The following is an 18,007-nucleotide window of genomic DNA, read 5'->3' on the forward strand; positions in this document are numbered from 1 at the left end:
CTCGGCCGGCTTGGCTTAAGAAGCGACTGGCTCCGGGCAACCAACGGGAACAGGGTGCTTCAGAACTGCTACCCAGGCGCGGCCGTGCGAAGCGAATGAATAGAACTACACCGCGAGAGCTCCTGGACACCAAGGTCGAGGGAGGCAGGGAGAACTCCCTAAGCCCTACACGTCGCGTTACAGAGCCGCCTTCAGGGAAGCGCGTTCCAGATGACGCTAGTCCGCGCGCTCCGCCCACGCACGCACGCACGCCCTGGCCCCGCCTCCCGCGCCGCTCTGGCCCCGCCCTCAGGATTGACCGCCCGAGCCACCGTCCGCACAGTCCCGCCCCGCACGGCCAGGCGAAGCTGAGCCGGCCGTGCGGTGTGTGTGTGTGTGTGTGTGTGTGTGGGTATATGTGTTCACGGGACACCGTCTCAGCCCCGGGAAGATGGTGGCGGCGGCGACTGAGGCGAGGCTGAGGAGGACCGTGGTGACACCGGCGCCCACGAGCAGGAACGGCAGGCGGTGTCGGGACTGGGACGCGACTAGAGCTGGAAGGCCGGGGCTGCGGACCGGGCTGCGCCTCCCACGGCGGCGGCGGCGCCTGCTGCTGCTGCTGCTCCCGCCGCTGCTGCTACTTCCCTGGGCGGCTGAGGCCGCGGCGGCAGCGGCGTCGGTGTCGGGCTCAGCCGCAGCCGAGGCCAAGGAATGTGACCGGCCCTGTGTCAACGGCGGCCGCTGCAACCCTGGCACCGGCCAGTGTGTCTGCCCCGCCGGCTGGGTGGGCGAGCAATGCCAGCACTGCGGGGGCCGCTTCAGGTGAGTGGGAGGTAGTATCGGAGGTCGAGGCTAAGGGTCGCTCAAGACGGCCCCAGGCTGGAGGCGGATGCCCCACAGAAAGTGGGGAGAGGAGGGCTGCCCCATCGTGTTTCAGGACCACTTGCTTCCGTGAAGATCTTCGTCTCTGGCCTGGGGTCTTCGGTACTAGAAGTTGAAAAGGTGCTAGGCAAGGGTGGGGGCACCCCAAAGGGACGAAAGCTACGTGGGACGAAAGCTTACGATTACGAAGAGTATCAAAGCCAATCTCTGAAACTGGGCCTCTTTCGGAAAAAACGAGGTAAAGGAAAAGGTGAGAAAGCCAGCCTACCTTAACACTTCTTTTGAACATCCCTTCGTTCTCCAGGGTCTGATGAGTTCCTGGACTTATTGGAGATAGTGGGGTACTCTGAAGACACAGGGCCCTTGGAGAGATTTGTCGTCTGGAGATAGAAGGGAAACGGGTTGGACGTGAGATACTAGAGATAGAAGAAACAGTGGTTACTGGCTAAAGGAAGTAAAGAAACTAGCTTTTGGACGCTCACTGGAGGCTGATTGGAACAAGGTCTGTCGTGGAGAGGGCGTCGAAGGAGGTTCCTATTTGCCCTGGTTTCTGGAGAATGTGGAGTTCTGAGTTGGCCTGGTTCAGGGCAGTACCTCTTGGAGAGATCATTCATTAATTAGTAGTAACTATTATTTGCTTTCGTTGTGCAAGGATTGCTGGATAATACAAATAGATTAGGCAGACTTTGGTCTGGTCCACAAGGAGTTTGGAATATAGCTAGAGAAAAATCTGTTGCATAGATAACCCTAATCATAAGGACTACATGTCTTTGGCTGACATTTGCTGGACATTTTTGATGTCAAATGTGGAGGAGTGGGGAAATACGGAGAACAAGACAGACAGGGTCCCTACTCTCATAGATCTCACATTCTAGAAGGGAGACATACAGTTAAGAAGTAAACAGATGAAATAAAATAAGTTTTATGGTAAACGCTGTCAAGAAAATAAGACAGGGTAGAGAATTATAACCAGTTGGTAACTTTAGGAGAAGGCACTCATTTGAAGTGACATTTGATCTGAAACCTGAATGAAGCAAAGGAGAACCTGTGGTAATTCAGGAGTGGAGAAGGTGTGATTAGCTGAGGGAATGCAGGGATATTTTGAGGAGGAGATGACACTGATTTTGAACTTTTGAGGATAAGTAGGATTGGAAATGTGGAGCTGGAAAAAAAAATTCCAGATGGAACGAAGGATGCAAACAAAATTGTGGAGACCAGAAGTGAAATATTCTAGTGCCAGGGTATATAGAGGAGAAATGCGAGAGAGAAGTTTGGAACAGTAGAATTATAGGCTCATGTAATGTCATATCTTCAAGGGAACTTGGAGACCATTGTGGAGATGAGCTCTTTGTTGTTTATGGAGAAATCAAGTGATTTCAAAATAGATTTGTACAGTATGGCCAGCCTTGTACCTTTACTTAGGGTTCTGGGTAATATAATTCTGGCTCATGAACTACATTAATCTACAACAACTTGTTGAGGGCAACTCTGGATTATGTTATGAAATTACAGTGGTTAACAAGACAGACACAGTCCAGCTCTATAGCTTACATTCTAGTTTGCGAGTAGTAATCAATTTCTTACCATTTTTCTTAAAGCTATGAAAGTGAAGAGAAGGGAGCAAATGGAGGACTTGATTTAGTTTGGAAAAGTAAGGTTAGTGTTTGAATAAGTGGCTTTTGAGTTGCGATCTGAAGGGTGAAATCCCACTACCTACATGGGAGGTGGTCCGCTAAAGGGCCGGTGTGTACAGAGGCTTGGAGATGAGAGGGATCATTTCAGGATGGATAGAAAGCCAAGTGGCTGGAGCAGAGAGAACAAAGGGAAGCATGGCAAGACTGAAGGGATAAGCAGGAACCAGGCCACGTGGAGCCCTGTCGGTTGGGTTGAAAGTTTTGACCTTTAGCCTGTGAGCAGTAGAATAGCATTATTCATCTTGTTTTTATGACATTACAGTCATTACAGATTGGAGCCAGAGCAAGAATGGCCTTTGAAGATGGGACCAAAGCATTTTGAATTTGAGCACGTCCACGATCAAGTGAATGGATAGTTGGGTCAGAAGGGAATTTTTCAAGTTCTGAAAATTTAGGATGCATTAGTGGGCAGTGGGGGCCCACAGGGTGGGGAGGGACATATGTTGCTAGATCAGTCTGTCTATAATGTTCAGAGAAGGTGGACTCATTTTAAGCATGAGAGATAATGGGCAACTAGATTGGAACCTTGGTGTGGGTCAGGTCAGGAGTAATGAAAACTTAAGATAAACTGTAGGAATGGAGGAAGGGATAGGTGCTAGGTGGTATTATAGAGGTGAATGACTGATCTTTCTTTGAAACTGGCTTGCTCTTGAGAAGAGAGGGGGATGGTGAGGGAACGAAAACTAGACCCTATCTTAGGTGATTGAGGGGATGGTGATATCATTAACAGACGCAGGGACACAGGAGGAGCAGATATGAGATGTTTAATTTTGCACACACTGAGGATGGAGTACTTTCAGGATTTCCACCTGTGGGACAGGTGTAAGTGTTAGCATCATCTCCATATAGAGAGAGCAGGTCCAAGTGTCCGTGAGGACTGTCAGAGGATTGGAAAAGAACCACTTTTAGAGGGGAACAGGCAGTCTTGATCAGGTTGTCTCAGGTGGTGTCATATGAGAGTGAAGGGGCTTCCCAGGTTGTTGTGGGTGCTCCGTTGAGCCGGTTCCAGCTAGTGTCAGTGCTCTTTTCTGGGCAAACAGTTAAGACCTTCATTCTGATAATTTCATTGTATTTTGTGGGCTTCTGAAATTTGCATTTTAAAAACTGAAAGTAAGAGAAACTTATGTCTATAGTCTTTAATAAAACCTTCCATTAAATTTTTAGTTGTAGGATTTTTTAGGGGAAGAGTGAAATGTTGGTTTTGATTATATGTTAGTTTGTATCTTGATTTAACTTACAGACTTCTTTGTCATTAACCTAAGAGACATTAGAATGAATACTTTTCTGGTTTGGGTCAGCATCAAGTTGGTGTGTTTTTTAAGCCTTTAAGTTCTGTAAATCCTGTATTACAATTACTGTAGTAAGATCTTTTTCATTAATTGAAAAGAACATAGATAATAATAGGATTAGATTCACTAAAGTTATCACTGAGTCCATACTACATGCCAGAGACCTGGCTAAACATTTTCATGTATATTGTACCGTTTAATCTTCAGGATAATTCTGAGGATGTTGTTTAAAATTTGGGTTATTGTGTGGTTGTAATTAGAAAGTCAGTTCATTTTTTTTCAAATGTAAGATACTGTAGAAATGATTAATTACAGAGGATAAGGTTAATGGTGTCAGTTTAATAAAAATAACTATGAAATCTTTTGTGGATGATTTCCAGAGCAATGCCACTTCGATTCATTTTTGTGTGATTCAGTAATCATGTTTTTCTACTTGTAATATCACTATCAAAGTTTTTCTTTAGAGGATAAATATATCCCATTAAGTTAGAAAGTAAAGATGTTAAGCTCAAGAAAAAAAGATGTTAAGCTCATTTATGAAGTTAATATGCATTTAATTCTTTTAAGTTCCTGCTATACAACTTTTGGGCAGGTGGAATACAATAACCTATTGAGAACCTTATGTGGTGGTTTAGTTGCTAAGTCGTGTCCAACTCTTGCAACCCCATGGACTATATAGCCTTCCAGGCTCCTCTGTCTATGGGATTCTCCAGGCAAAAATACTGGAGTGGGTTGCTGTTTCCTTCTCCAACACTTTGAGAAACAAAAGAGGGAAAATAGGTTTGTTACAACAAGAAAGCTAGCATAAAAGAAAAATTAAATTCATTGAATCTGTCTGGCTACTGGTCTGAGGATATGCATATACTTTTTTAACTAGTGAAGTGAAAATTCTGGAAAATAAAATATGGTAAAAAAGGAGGTAAAATAAATACTTACCTTGTTTATGGTAATTACTAAGAGGAAGTAATCTGAAGCCCTAAGTGTATGTTGATGAATTTTTGCAGTAGAATATAAGCCCATGAGGGCAGGGATTTTTATCTCTTTTGCTCACGGTTACATTCCCAGAGCCTAGAGCAGTGCCTGAGACATAGTGCTCAGTAACTATTGTTGAGTGAAGGAGTGAGATTCTGCTGTGTATATGGATTTCAAGTTATATGTATTACGACTTTCAGAAATGTACCTGAATGACTGCCATGTTTGTCTTTCTGTCTTTATTTTTCCTAAATTTCATTGTCTTGTCTTCCACTGTTTGTTGGGCATCTTTATTGGGTGTTGTGCTGTTACCTCACATTGAGCCATATTGAAGACCAAACTTGTTATCATTAAAAAAAAAAAAAAAAGTGTTTTCCTTTGTACTTCTTATTTCAGTAGCAAATCCTAGTTTAGATAACCAAAGATCAAAACTTAGGAGTAGTCTTTTGCTCTGTTTTTCTCCCTTCTTTAAAGTCTTAGAAATGTGTTCCTTTCTGTTCTTTCTACTCCACCCTAGCGCACCTGGCCCTTCGTCTCATTGCTGACCTGCCTCTGTTGCACTCTGGTTGGTTTCTTGCACCTCTGGAATCCATTCTACCCCGTGTCATATAATCCCCTGAGAACTTGTGTTGCTGTCTTGGTCAGAAATGTTTTTCTTTTTTTTTTTTTTAACTCCATTATCTGTAAAATGACCCTCAGCAGAAGGCCCTCAAATGCTTTACATATAACCCCTTTTCCCTAACCCAACCTTTCTACTTTGTAATAGTTTTTCTGCGTATTTGCTAAATTCATCACCCCTCTTCATCCCTACCCCCACATTCTTTCTTTTCTTCTTTATTATCTAGATTCTACCTCAAGGCCCATCTTCAGTTCTCTATAATCTAGAATAGCCAATTCTCTGAAATCATGCTTGTTTTCTTTTGAGATGAGCCATCGGCCTGTTCAATTCATAAGTAGCTTCCGATTGATCACTACATGTTAGATACTGTGCCCTGACTTGAGGCTGTGAAGGTGGGTTAGAATCAAGTCTTGCTTTCCCCTTGAAGAGCTCATAATTCTGAAGCATTGATATTGTTAGCTATGTGCACAGGCTTTTACAATTTAATAATATAAATGTGGGCAATATGTGGTGCTGGACTATTGTGTGGTGGAGAGACTAACTGTGCTGTGGGTTCTGGTGGAAAGTGTCACAGAGAACATTTGGGCAGATCTGAGAAGTTTAGTGTAAATAGACAATCTGGGGGAGGACACTCCAGAAGGAGCAAAGAGTTTGTGCAAAGTCCGAGAATCATGGACTATTCTTATTTGTTGTGTTAGTTTTCTAAGGTTGTGGTACAAAGTACTATAAACTGGGCGACTTAAAACATCAGAAATTTAATCTCTCCCAGTTCTGGAGTTCAGAAGCCTGAAATCATGTTGACAGGGTGATGCTGCCTCTTATGGTTCCAAGGGAGAATTTGTTCCCCTTTTCTCTTAGCTTCTGAAATTGCCAGCAATGCTTGGCATTCCTTGGCTTGTAGATGAGTCTCTTCAGTTTCTGCTTCCATCACTTCCTTCTCACATGGCACTCTCCCTGTAGGTCTCTTCTCTTCTTATAAGGATACCAGTCATATTAGATGTATGAATATGACATTCTCTTAAGTAAATCTGCAAAGGCCCTGTTTCCAGATAAGGTCATGTTCACAGGTATGGTGTGGTTAGGACTTCAACATATCCTTTGCAGTGGCATAGTTCAACTCACAACACTTAGAGAACTCAACATAAATGGATGTCACTGGAGCATAACTTGTAAGAGATACAATGGAAGGGTGTGAGATTGAAAAGTGTAATTGGTTTTCCCTTCTCAGTCACCTCCAACTTCAAGGTGCATCCTTGACCTAGGCTAAGCCATCAGAGCGTTCCAGTCTCTGACTTTGGTGATTGTTTTGAAGTAGACATGTGACCTAAGGTGACTCAGTCAGAGTGAATCTCAGGACTTTTGCTGGAGACCTGTCTTCTTCTGTGGGCGTTTATGAAGGAGATGTGTTGCTGTCTTCTGTTCGTGTGGTGAGGACATAGGGCCTGGAACTATTATAGCTAGCATTGCTGTTGTGATTAGAGTCCACTTGAGGTCAGTGCAGTTCCTAGAAGCGAGGAGATGGTAGAACAATGGAGCTGGAGACCTGATGATATTCTGAATCTCTGGATAAATCCTTGACTGAAGCTGCACTTTTTGGTTTTATGAGGTACTACAGGCCACATTTTTCTTAAGTCAGATTTAGATTTCCTATCCCTTACAATATAGAATAATCCCTAATATACAGAGGGACATAAGCCAGATCATTAAAGTATGTTTTAAAATTAATTAATTGTTTATTTTTGACTGTGCTGGGTCTTCATTGTGGTGCATGGGTTCTTTGTTGCTGCCTGAGGGCTTTCTCCAGTTGTGGTGAGCAGGGGCTGCTTTCTGATTGCGGTGCACAAGCTTCTCATTGTGATGGTTTCTCTTGTTGCGGCTCTAGAGTTCATGGGCTTCAGTAGTTGCAGCACGTGGGCTCAGGAGTTGCGGTGTTTGAGCTCTGGAATGCAGGTTCAATAGTTGTGGTTCACGGGCTTTGTTGCCCTGTGGCATGTGGGATCTTAGTTCCTGGACCAGAGGCTGACTCCGTGTGTCTTTCATATGGGCAGGCAGATTCTTAACCTCTGAACCACCAGGGAAGTCCTCGTTGAAGTCTTTATATTCCACACAAAGGAGTTTGGGCTTTATCCTCTTGTTTTGTATATTCCATTCTATTCCAAGCTGTGTTGTGCACTTTGCAGAGGGTATCTTAATTCCCTGATCAGGGATCAAATCCTTACTGTTGGCAGTGAAAGTGAGGAGTCCTAACCACTGGACCACCACTGATATTCCCTGTTTTTGTTTTTTAATTGAGGTATAGTTTATGTACAATATTAAGTTAGTATCAAGATCACTATGATAGGTCTAGTAACTGTTCCCATACAAAGTTACTACAGTATTATTGACCATATTCCTTATGCTGTTTATTATATGCATGCTTGCTCCGTGGCTTAGCATGTCTGACTCTTTGAGACCCCATGGATTGCAGGCCACCAGTCTTGTCTGTCCATGGAGTTTTCCAAGAAGGAATACTGGAGTGGGTTGCCTTTTCCTCCTCTAGGGAATCTTCCCAACCCAGGGATCAAACCCACATCTCCCGCATCTTCCTGCATTGGTAGGTGGATTCTTTACCACTGAAACACCTGGGAAGCCCCATAAATTGCATACCTGTGGCTTATTTTATAACTAGGTGTTTGTAACTTTAAATTCCCTTCATCTATTTCACCCCTACCTGGGCCTTATCCTCTTGAACTTGATAACATGGTCTCAATTACTGACTTTTTAATGCTGAGTCTCCCAATGTTCCAATCATGTTGGGTACATGATGCAAACCCTAAGTTACCAAAGGCATTGTTTTTAACTTGTTTGATTCTGCATAACTGGGATTGCCAACTTCCAGCTCAGGATCAGGCTGTTCTCACTGTCCTATACTTCAGCTTTTTTTTAAAACCTAGTTTCACATTCAAAGGCTCATTAATTGTCACTCTATTTGTGAATTGTATTGGATACACTTTCTGTCAGAATTCTATTTTTGACAGATGTCCAACTCAGCCAAACTTGAGAGAAAAAGAGGAGAGATTTATTGATTTATAAGACAGAAAAGTCCAGGGAATATTGTTGGCTTCATATGTGGCTAAATCCAGGCAACCAGTTAGTCTCTCTCCTTGCCTCTTTACTGGCCTCACTTGCAGGCAGGCTTTCTTCATGTGATGTCTCCAAAAGCTAGATCAAACTAGAAAAGAGTAGCTCTTCCTTAGGAGCATGTAACAGATAAGGAGGGGTGAGAGTCTCACTTGTCCTTTACTGAAGCAGTCACTGTGGCTCAGGTCCTGGGAATGTTCTGACCAATCAGACCTGAGTTGAGTACCTCCTGGAGAAGGGGGTTGAGGTCCAACTCCGTTAGATGGTATGAGCTGAGAAGGGAAAGGAGAAAAGGAAATACACATAATGTCACCAGAAAATGGATCCAGTAGCGGGCAGGTGAGGACAGTGACGCCCCTGCATATTTGTAGAACCTGCTGTTGGTGAACACTCAGTAAGTGTTGATGATGAAAGTTGAGAATGGTCTGGGAAATATTGTATCATGTAATGAGATGCTGGTCCCCAGTTTTTATCAGAAATGCATTCCGTGAGTGGCCCACTATGTGGAACGTTGAGGTTACTGCAGTTAGAACTGCCCTGTGTTGATTAAGTGTAGTAAAGCCAAGTCACTGAATGGCAGTTATTAATGTCTTGATTTTGTGACAGGGAAAACAGATAGGATCATGGGAGGAGGCAACAAAATATGTGCTTATGTGAAGTTTTTGGGTGAAAACTTTATGTAAAATACTTAAATAATAGACCTTTAAAATTTTGGCTAATTCCTAGAAGAGTTTTATTTAGATGAATAGGTAAAAACATGTTCATTGAGTAAAACGAAAAATTTAGCAAGAATGTCTTAGTATAATTGCCTGAGTTATGACAGGGGCTTTCCAGGTGGCTCAGTGGTAAAGAATCCACCTGCCAATGCAGAAGATACAGGAGATGCAGGCTTGATCCCTAGGTTAGGAAGATCCCCTGGAGGAGGAAATGGCAACCTACTCTAGTGTTCTTGCCTGGAAAATCCCATGGACAGAGGAGCCTGGTGGACTGCAGTCCAGGGGGTCGAAAAGAGTTGGAAACAACTTAGTGACTGAGCACACACACAAATTATGACATGTTTGAAAGCAAGTATCTGTCATTTAAACTTTACCTCTGTGAAAAGTTCCTAAGATAGGCAAATGCATTTACTACAGTATAGAAGACAGATAAATATACAGGAAAAAACCAGACTATGTTTATGATCACATAGTTTTTACTAATTATGACTAATTTAATAAATTTGTACCATGGTTGAACAGAAATCATTGAGTTTTCTCTTTAAACACAATCTTGTTTCTAAAACTAAAATGAAATTGTGGTTGTACTTTCCAAAATAATTGTATCTAGAAATTCATTTAATTTGTTTCTCATTTATATTCTTTACCATTTTCAGTGATTTCCCAGATATATTTTGGCATAAGTGACTCTTATTCATATACTATTGCTGCTGCTACTGCTAAGTCGCTTCAGTCGTGTCCAACTCTGTGTGACCCCATAGACGGCAGCCCACCAGGCTCCCCAGTCCCTGGGATTCTCCAGGCAAGAACACTGGAGTGGGTTGCCATTTCCTTCTCCAATGTATGAAAGTGAAAAGTGAAAGTGAAGTCACTCAGTCGTGTCCGACCCTCATCGACCCCATGGACTGCAGCCTTCCAGGCTCCTCCATCCATAGGATTTTCCGGGCAAGAGTACTGGAGTGGGGTGCCATTGCCTTCTCCAATGTATGAAAGTGAAAAGTTAAAGTGAAATCGCTCAGTCGTGTCCGACTCTTAGTGACCCCATGGATTGCAGCCTACCAGGGTCCCCTGTCCATGGGATTTTCCAGGCAAGAGTACTGGAGTGGGGTGCCATTGCCTTCTCCCTCATATACTATATACTAACTAATTTTTTTTTATTTTCTTCCTTCTATTTTTTCCTTTTCTCCCTGTACTTTTAGACTGGCCCTTTGTTATTAGCCTGACATTTTCTAATTTTTCCCCTTCAGAGTGACTTTCTTTTATTTGTCTTGCTTTTTTCTTTTTCCTCATTTTATTAGTGTCATATACTTTTAATTGCCTTTTTTAAAACATGTGAGTCTCTGGTTTGATTTTATCCTTTTGGTTTTTAATTCCTTAAGTTTTTTTTTTTTTTAGTACATTTTGAGTGAACCTTAATTCAGGCTATTTATTTACATTTTTACATGTTTTACAGGTTATATACTTACATGTTTATTCTCTTAGTCTTATAGAAGTTAATTTTAGTTATGGCTGAATTGCCTCTTCATTTTTTAGAATTTGACATTAACAGTGTACAGTTATTAAGTTGAATGAATTTTCCAATTAATTCCTCTTGGTCCTTTTTGCATTCTAATTAAGAATTTTCTAATTTGTTTACTAATAAGTCTGTAAGCATTAGAGGCTGAAATTGTGTCAGGTACTGTTAAAGGATGCAAAAGTAATCTCTGGACCAGTGTTTCCTATAGCTTCTGATTCACAGATCCTTTTACAAAAATGTATAATCTTGTAGACTATCTTAATGATACATTAAAAAATGTATCCTGTTTTTGACAAGATGATTTTAAATGGAGTTAAAAGTAATTTCCTATTAAAGGTTATAACATGCATTTTGAACACAGCTTGTAATGATATTCATAATATAAAAAGAAAAATTTGACTTTCCCCTCTTTAACATGTGGATACATGTTGTTTAATGTATTTTTAGTTAATTGAGTAAGGAAAAACATTATTTATAGATGAGTAAAAAGTGACATTTAATTTGGGGATCAGATGTATTTGGCTCTGCTTTATGCTTCAGGAATACACAACTTTCCTGTCATGTTTGTTATTCATGCACTTGTGCTTTAAAATTATTTTTTAGAATTTTTTTTGGTATGATAAAATGATAGTAGTTTGTAATAGCTGTTTGTAAGCATTCCTTTACAAATAGCATACTTCCTGTGTGGATGGTTTTTCCAAATTTAATGAAAAGGCCAAGCTGTGGTAATTGTCACTTAATTTTCCCCTTTCACATTGGTTTTTCAAATATTGGAGACATCTTGCAAAGTTTCACAAGGATTTTGATCAGAAGGTTTAGCAATATTATCTTGAAGCAAATTTGCAGAATTAGATCATTTCATACCCTTTCCTAACATATGTTTAAACATCACATGGCAGCGGTTAGTAGTCAGCTGCCTGTTGCTCTGGCTAAGCTGTGAGAAAATCACAAAGGGGAAAGAATAAAAGCAAAATATAGCAACACTGCATAACCCAAGTAAAAGTCCATTGGGTTGATTAGTTGGGGTCGTCATACCCTGCTGAGCTAAAGAAGAGCATAGTGTGGACCTTGGAATGCCGGGCAGCGCAAGTTCAGAATGCTGCTTGTGCACACACTAAGATGTTTTCCCAAGGCATATGGAGTCTATGACCTCCAGCTAGGTGATAGCCCTTATACAAGAGAATTACAAAGATAGTTTAATCAATAAAATGGGAGATGTGACCGGGGCACAGGAGGCTGACTTCATCGTAGCACAATGGATACTTTTTGCTTGCCAAGATACTAAATAAAGGTGATGTGGCTCTGAGGAACAGGACTCTTCATCCAAGAGGTCTTGAGTCCCCCGGTCCCATCTTTAAAACTTTAATTCTGTCTCTAGTTTCTTTTTCCCAAGCTGTGTTGACCACTTTCAGTCCCTACCTGCTGCACTGGCCGCAGCATCATGTTTTATGTGTCTCTTGTTCAGTCGCCCAGTTGTGTCTGACTTTGCGACCCCATGGACTGCAGCATGCCAGGCCTCCTTGTCCCTTACCATTTCCAAAGTTTGTTCAAGTACATGTCCATTGCATAAGTGACACCATTCAGCCACCTCACCTCTGATGCCCTCTTCTTCTTCTGCTCTCAATCTTTCCTAACATCAGGGACTTTTCCAATGAACTGACTGTTCACATCAATCAAGCTCCAAAATACTGGAGCTTCAGCTTCAGCATCAGTGCTTCCAGTGAGTATTCAGGGTTGATTTCCCTTGAGGTTAACTGGTTTGATCTCCTTGCTGTCCAAGGGACTCTCAGGAGTCTTCTCCAGCACCAGTTTGAAGGCATCAGTTCTTTGGCTCTCTGCCTTCCTTACGGTCCAGCCTATGGAAGAGATACAAAGAAAAATAAAATGAGCATCTATGTGCCTGCAACCTAGCTCTTCTGAATTTTCTTCATATAATAATAAATGTTATATGATATAAAATATTATAGATAGCACCAGGGTCACTATATTACTCCTCCCTAATTCTGTTTACCTTAACTCTCCCCAGAGGTAACTAGTGCAGTGAAGTTGATGTTTATTTCTCTTGCATGTTGCTTTTTCACTACAGATGCACAAATACACATATATATACATGCACACACACAGAGTCTTGTTTCCAAAAATAAAATCACGTTTTCAAACTTTATAAAGTAGTCATTCTATAACTTCTTGCCGCCAACCTAGTTTTTCTATGCTTTTGAGATGTTTGTGTTGATAAAAGTAGTTCTAGTTGATTTCATAGCTATTTGCATTACAGAATCCCCATTTATTTATATGTTTTTCAGCTGCTGGATATTTAGAGTTTACCATCTTGTGCTGTTACCAATAGTGCTACAATGAACATTTTTTACATATCTTTTTGTATACCTGTGTATGTATGGTTTTTCTCTAGAGTTTTCATACTTTTGAGCACCACCAAAATAACTGAAAACTTCTGTTTACTTCCTTGAATACTTTTAGGTTGATGTACAGTTGATATACATCATTTTTTAAAAAATGGCTTTATGTAGTTGCCAAGAATATAATTTCTGGTGTATTATAGAGTTACTGAGAAAAAACCCATTATATTACTTTGCAAAATTTATTTGGCACATGCAAATTTTATACCACTTTGTTAACCTTTCTCATTCTTTTTAAAAATACGTATGTAAAATAAATAAGTAAAAATACACATGTAGGATCTTCTTTGACAGTCGATTTTGCACTGTCCCCTCCCTGCCCTTTTTTACCTAATTCCATACAGTTTTTTCCATCTGCGTTATGAATTCTGTCCACTTATCTGATAAGTGGATAAAACTCACCATTTTAAAGTGTACAATTATATTATTTTTAGTATATTCATAAAGTAGTGCAGCCATCATCATTATCTTATTCCAGAATATTTTCATTGTGCCAAATAGAAACCCTTTCAGCAGTCACTCCTGATCCTCCTTCCTCCCAGTGCTGAGACAACCACAATCTACTTGCTCTTTGTGGATTTTCTATTCTAGACATTTCATGTAAATGTTATCGTATGTGGTAAAAGACTGACTTTTGCTTAATGTAATGTTTTCAAGACTCATCCATGTCGTATCATATATTAGTATATCATTCGTTTTTTGGCTGAAGTGTATGCATACCGCGTATTATTTATCCAGTCATCAGATGATGGACATTTGGGTTGTTTCTACCTTTTACCTATTATGAATAATATTGCTATGAACATTCATGTATAAGTTTTTGGGTGATATATGGGTATGTCTCTTAGGTGTTTCCTAGCAGTGGAATTGCTGGGTCATATGGTAAATTGATGTTTAGTTTTTGAGGAGAGCCAGACTTTTTCATAGCAACTGTAACAGTTTGCATTTCTAATAGCACTACGTGAAAGTTGCATTTCCTCCACATTCTCATCAATACTTATTTTCTGAGGTTTTATTCACACATTCATTCACTCATTTATTCATTTATTGTTATAAAATTATTTGTATAAATGAGTGAATGGCCATCTTAGTATAACTGGTATCTCATTGTGGTTTTGATTTATATTTCCCTAATGAGTATTGGTTCTTAGTATCTTTTCATGTGCCTCTGTGACCATTGGTATATCTTCTTTGGAAAAATGTCCACTCGATTACATTGCCTTTTAAACTATTTGTCTTTTTATTGATGAGTTGTAAGAGTTCTTTGTATGTTCTGGATATTAGACCCTTGTCAGATACATGATTTGCAAATAATTTCACCTCATTTTGTTTCTTGTTTTTCTTAAGAACAACCTTAATAATGCTTTTTGATATACAGAAGTTTCAAATCTGTTAATCATCTTTGTTTAGTTTTCTCCTGTGTGATACAGTAGATTCTCATTAGCTATCAGTTTTATACATAGTAGTGTATATATCATCACTCCCAGTCTCCTGATTCATCCCACCCCACCTCCTCTTTCGTGTCCATGCATTTGTTCTTTGTATCTGTGTGTCTGTTTCTGCTTTGCAAGTGAGACCATCTTTTTTCTAGATTCCACATATATGCATTAATATGTGGTATTTATTTTTCTCTTTCTGACTTACTTGGCTCTTTGTGACAATCTCTAGGTCAGTCCCATGGGCTATACAGCATGGGACCCCGTGGACTATACAGTTCATGGAATTCTCCAGGCCAAAATACTGGAGTGGGTAACCTTTCCCTTCTCCAGGGGATCTTTCCAACCCAGGGATCGAACCCAGCTCTCCCGCATTGTGGGTGGATTCTTTACCAGCTGAGCCACAAGAGAAGCCCAAGAACGGTGGAGTGGGTAGCCTATCCCTTCTCCAGAAGATCTTCCCAACCCAGGAATTGAACCGGGGTCTCCTGCATTGCAGGTGGATACTTTACCAACTGAGCTATCAGGGAAGCCCTTAGGGCAATCCACATCTCTGCAAAGGACCCAATTTAATTCTTTATTATGGCTGAGTAATATTCCATTGAAGAGTACCACATCTTCTTTATCTGTTCCTCTGTTGATGGACATTTAGGTTGCTTCCATATCCTGGCTACTGTAAATAGTGCAGTGAACATTGGAGTGCATATATCTTTTTGAACTACCCACTCCAGCATTTTGGCCTGGAGAATTCCATGGACTATACAGACCATGGGGTCACAAAGTGTTGGACAGGACTGAGCAACTTTCACTTTCACTTTTCTATAATTATGTCCCCAGGAGTGGGATTGCTGGGTCATGTGGTAGTTACATTTTTAGTTTTTTAAGGAACCTCTGTACTATTCTCCTTAGTAACTGTATCAATTTACATTCCCACCGACAGTGTAAAATGATCCCCCTTTCTTCACATCCTCTCTGGCATTTATTGTTTGTAGATTTTTTGATGATGGCTGTTCTGACCTGTGTGAGGTGATACCTTATTGTAGTTTCGATTTGCATTTCTGTAATATTAGTGATGTTGAACATCTTTTCATGTGTTTGTTGGTCAACTGTATGTCTTTGGAGAAATGTCTATTTAGGTCTTCCACTCATTTTTGGATTGAGTTATTTTTTGGTATTGAGCTGCATGAGTTGTTTGTATATTTTGGAGATAAATCCCTTGTCAGTGCTTTGCAAATATTTTCTCCCATTCTGTGGGTTGTCTTTTCATCTTGTTTATGGTTTTTTTTTGCTGTGCAAAAGATTTTAAGTTTAATCAGGGTGCACTTGTTTTTGTTTTATTTCATTACTCTAGGAGGTAGGTCAAAAAAGATTTTGCTGATTTATGTCAAAGAGTGTTCTGCCTATGTGTTTGTCTAAAAGTTTTATACTATCTAGCCTTACATTTAGGTCTTTAATCCATTTTGAGTTTGTTTTTGTGTATGATATTAGAAAAGTGTTTTAATTTCATTCTTTTACGTGTAGCTGTCTAGTTTCCCCAGCACCACTTACTGAAGAGACTGTCTTTTCTCCATTGTATATCCTTGCCTCCTTTGTCATAGATTAGGTGACCATACATGTATGGGTTTATCACTGGGCATTCTGTCCTGTTCCATTGATCTATTTTCTTTTTTTGTGCCAGTACCATGGTCTCTTGATCACTGTAGCTTTGTAATATAGTGTGAAGGCAGGGAGCCTGATTCTTCCAGCTCTGCTTTTCTTTCTGAAGATTGCTTTGACTATTTGGGGTCTCTTGTGTTTCCATACTAGTTGTAAAATTTTTTGTTCTAATTCTGTGAAAAATGACTTTGGTAATTTGATAGGGATTGCATTGTAGATTGCTTTGGTAATATAGTCATTTTCACAATATTTATTCTTCCAATCCAAGAACTTGGTATATTTCTCAATCTGTTTGTGTTGTTTTAGATTTCTTTCATCAATATCTTACAGTTTTCTGCATTCAAGTCTTTTGCCTCCTGAGGTAGGTTTATTCCTAGGTATTTTCCTCTTTTTGTGGTAGTGGGAAGTGGGATTGTTTCCTTAATTCCTCTTTCTGTGTATTAATTTTTTTATACTGAAACTTTACCAAATTCATTGATGATCTCTAGTAATCTTCTGGTAGCAGCTTTAGGATTTTCTATGTATGGTATCATGTCATCTACAAACAGTGATAGTTTTACTTCTTTTCTAATCTGGATTCATTTTATTTCTTTTTCTCAATGATTGCCATGGGTAAGATTTCCAAAACTATGTTGAATAATAGTGGCAAAGTGGACCCCACTGTCTTGTTCCTGATCTTAGAGGAGATGTTTTCAGTTTTTCATCAAGAATGATGTTTGCTGTGGGTTTGTCACACATGAGCTTTATTTTGTTAAGGTAGTGTTCTTTTATGCCCACTTTCTGAAGAGTTTTTGTTATAAATGGGTGTTGAATTTTGACAAAAAGCTTTCTCTGCACCTGTTGAGATAATCATATTTTTTTTTCTAAAATTTGTTATTATAGTATATCACATTGATTTGCATATATTGAAGAATCTTTGCATCCCTGGAATAAATCCCACTTGATAATTGTGTATGATCCTTTCAATGTATTGTTGGATTTAGTTTGCTAGTAATATTTTGTTAAGGATTTTTATGTCTGTGTTCATCAGTGACATTGGCTTGCAGTTTTCTTTTTCTGTGTGATATGTTTGTCTGGTTTTGATATTAGGGTGATCATAGCCTTGTACAGTGAGCTTGTTCCTTCCTCTGCAGTTTTTTGGAAGAGTTTGAGAAGGGTAGGTGTTAACTCTTCTCTAAATGTTTGCCATTAGGTTGGTGATAACATAATTGTGGATTTGCATTTTTGAACTTTGCCATTTGATATTGGAATACATTCTTAAATAAATATGGTTGTATTATAAATCTTTTTAATGCACATTTCCCCCTTTATGTTGTTTTGGTTATTACTTGCTGTTTACTTTATATTTATTTTAGACTACAGAAATGATTTTAGACAAAAAGCAAATTCGAGCAATTTTTTTATTTGAGTTGAAAATGGATCTAGAAGTTTAGCACAGGAGACAGAGCCTTGAAGATAAGGAACACAGTGGCCAGCTATCAGAAGTTGACAACAACCAATTGAGACCAGTCATCAAAGCTGATCCTTGTACAACTATACGAGAAGTGGCCAAAGAACTCAACAACTGCCATTCTACGGTCATTTGGCATTTGAAGCAAATTGAAAAGGTGAAAAAGCTCGATATGTGGGTGCCTCATGACCTGACTGGAAATCAAAAATACCATTTTGAATTATTGTCTTCTCTTATTCTATGCAACAACAATGAACCATT

The 18,007-nt window shown here is 39.9% G+C and overlaps 1 protein-coding gene across 2 annotated transcripts in view; it reads left to right on the plus strand.

Moving 5' to 3' along the window:
• Positions 1 to 297: 297 nt before the first annotated feature.
• The window catches only part of ATRN (attractin), a 189,437-nt gene continuing 171,727 nt past the window's right edge, over positions 298 to 18,007 (plus strand). Inside the window, exon 1 of one of the 2 annotated variants that reach the window (XM_027559351.1) lies at positions 298 to 801. In XM_027559351.1, the coding sequence (XP_027415152.1) occupies positions 431 to 801 (371 nt within the window). In that variant the 5' untranslated portion in view covers positions 298 to 430. The remainder of the gene's footprint in view (positions 802 to 18,007) is intronic. The other variant, XM_027559350.1, reaches the window with a different exon arrangement.

This window comes from Bos indicus x Bos taurus, chromosome 13 (genome assembly GCF_003369695.1).
Source record: "Bos indicus x Bos taurus breed Angus x Brahman F1 hybrid chromosome 13, Bos_hybrid_MaternalHap_v2.0, whole genome shotgun sequence".
In the NCBI taxonomy this organism is placed as follows: domain Eukaryota; kingdom Metazoa; phylum Chordata; class Mammalia; order Artiodactyla; family Bovidae; genus Bos; species Bos indicus x Bos taurus.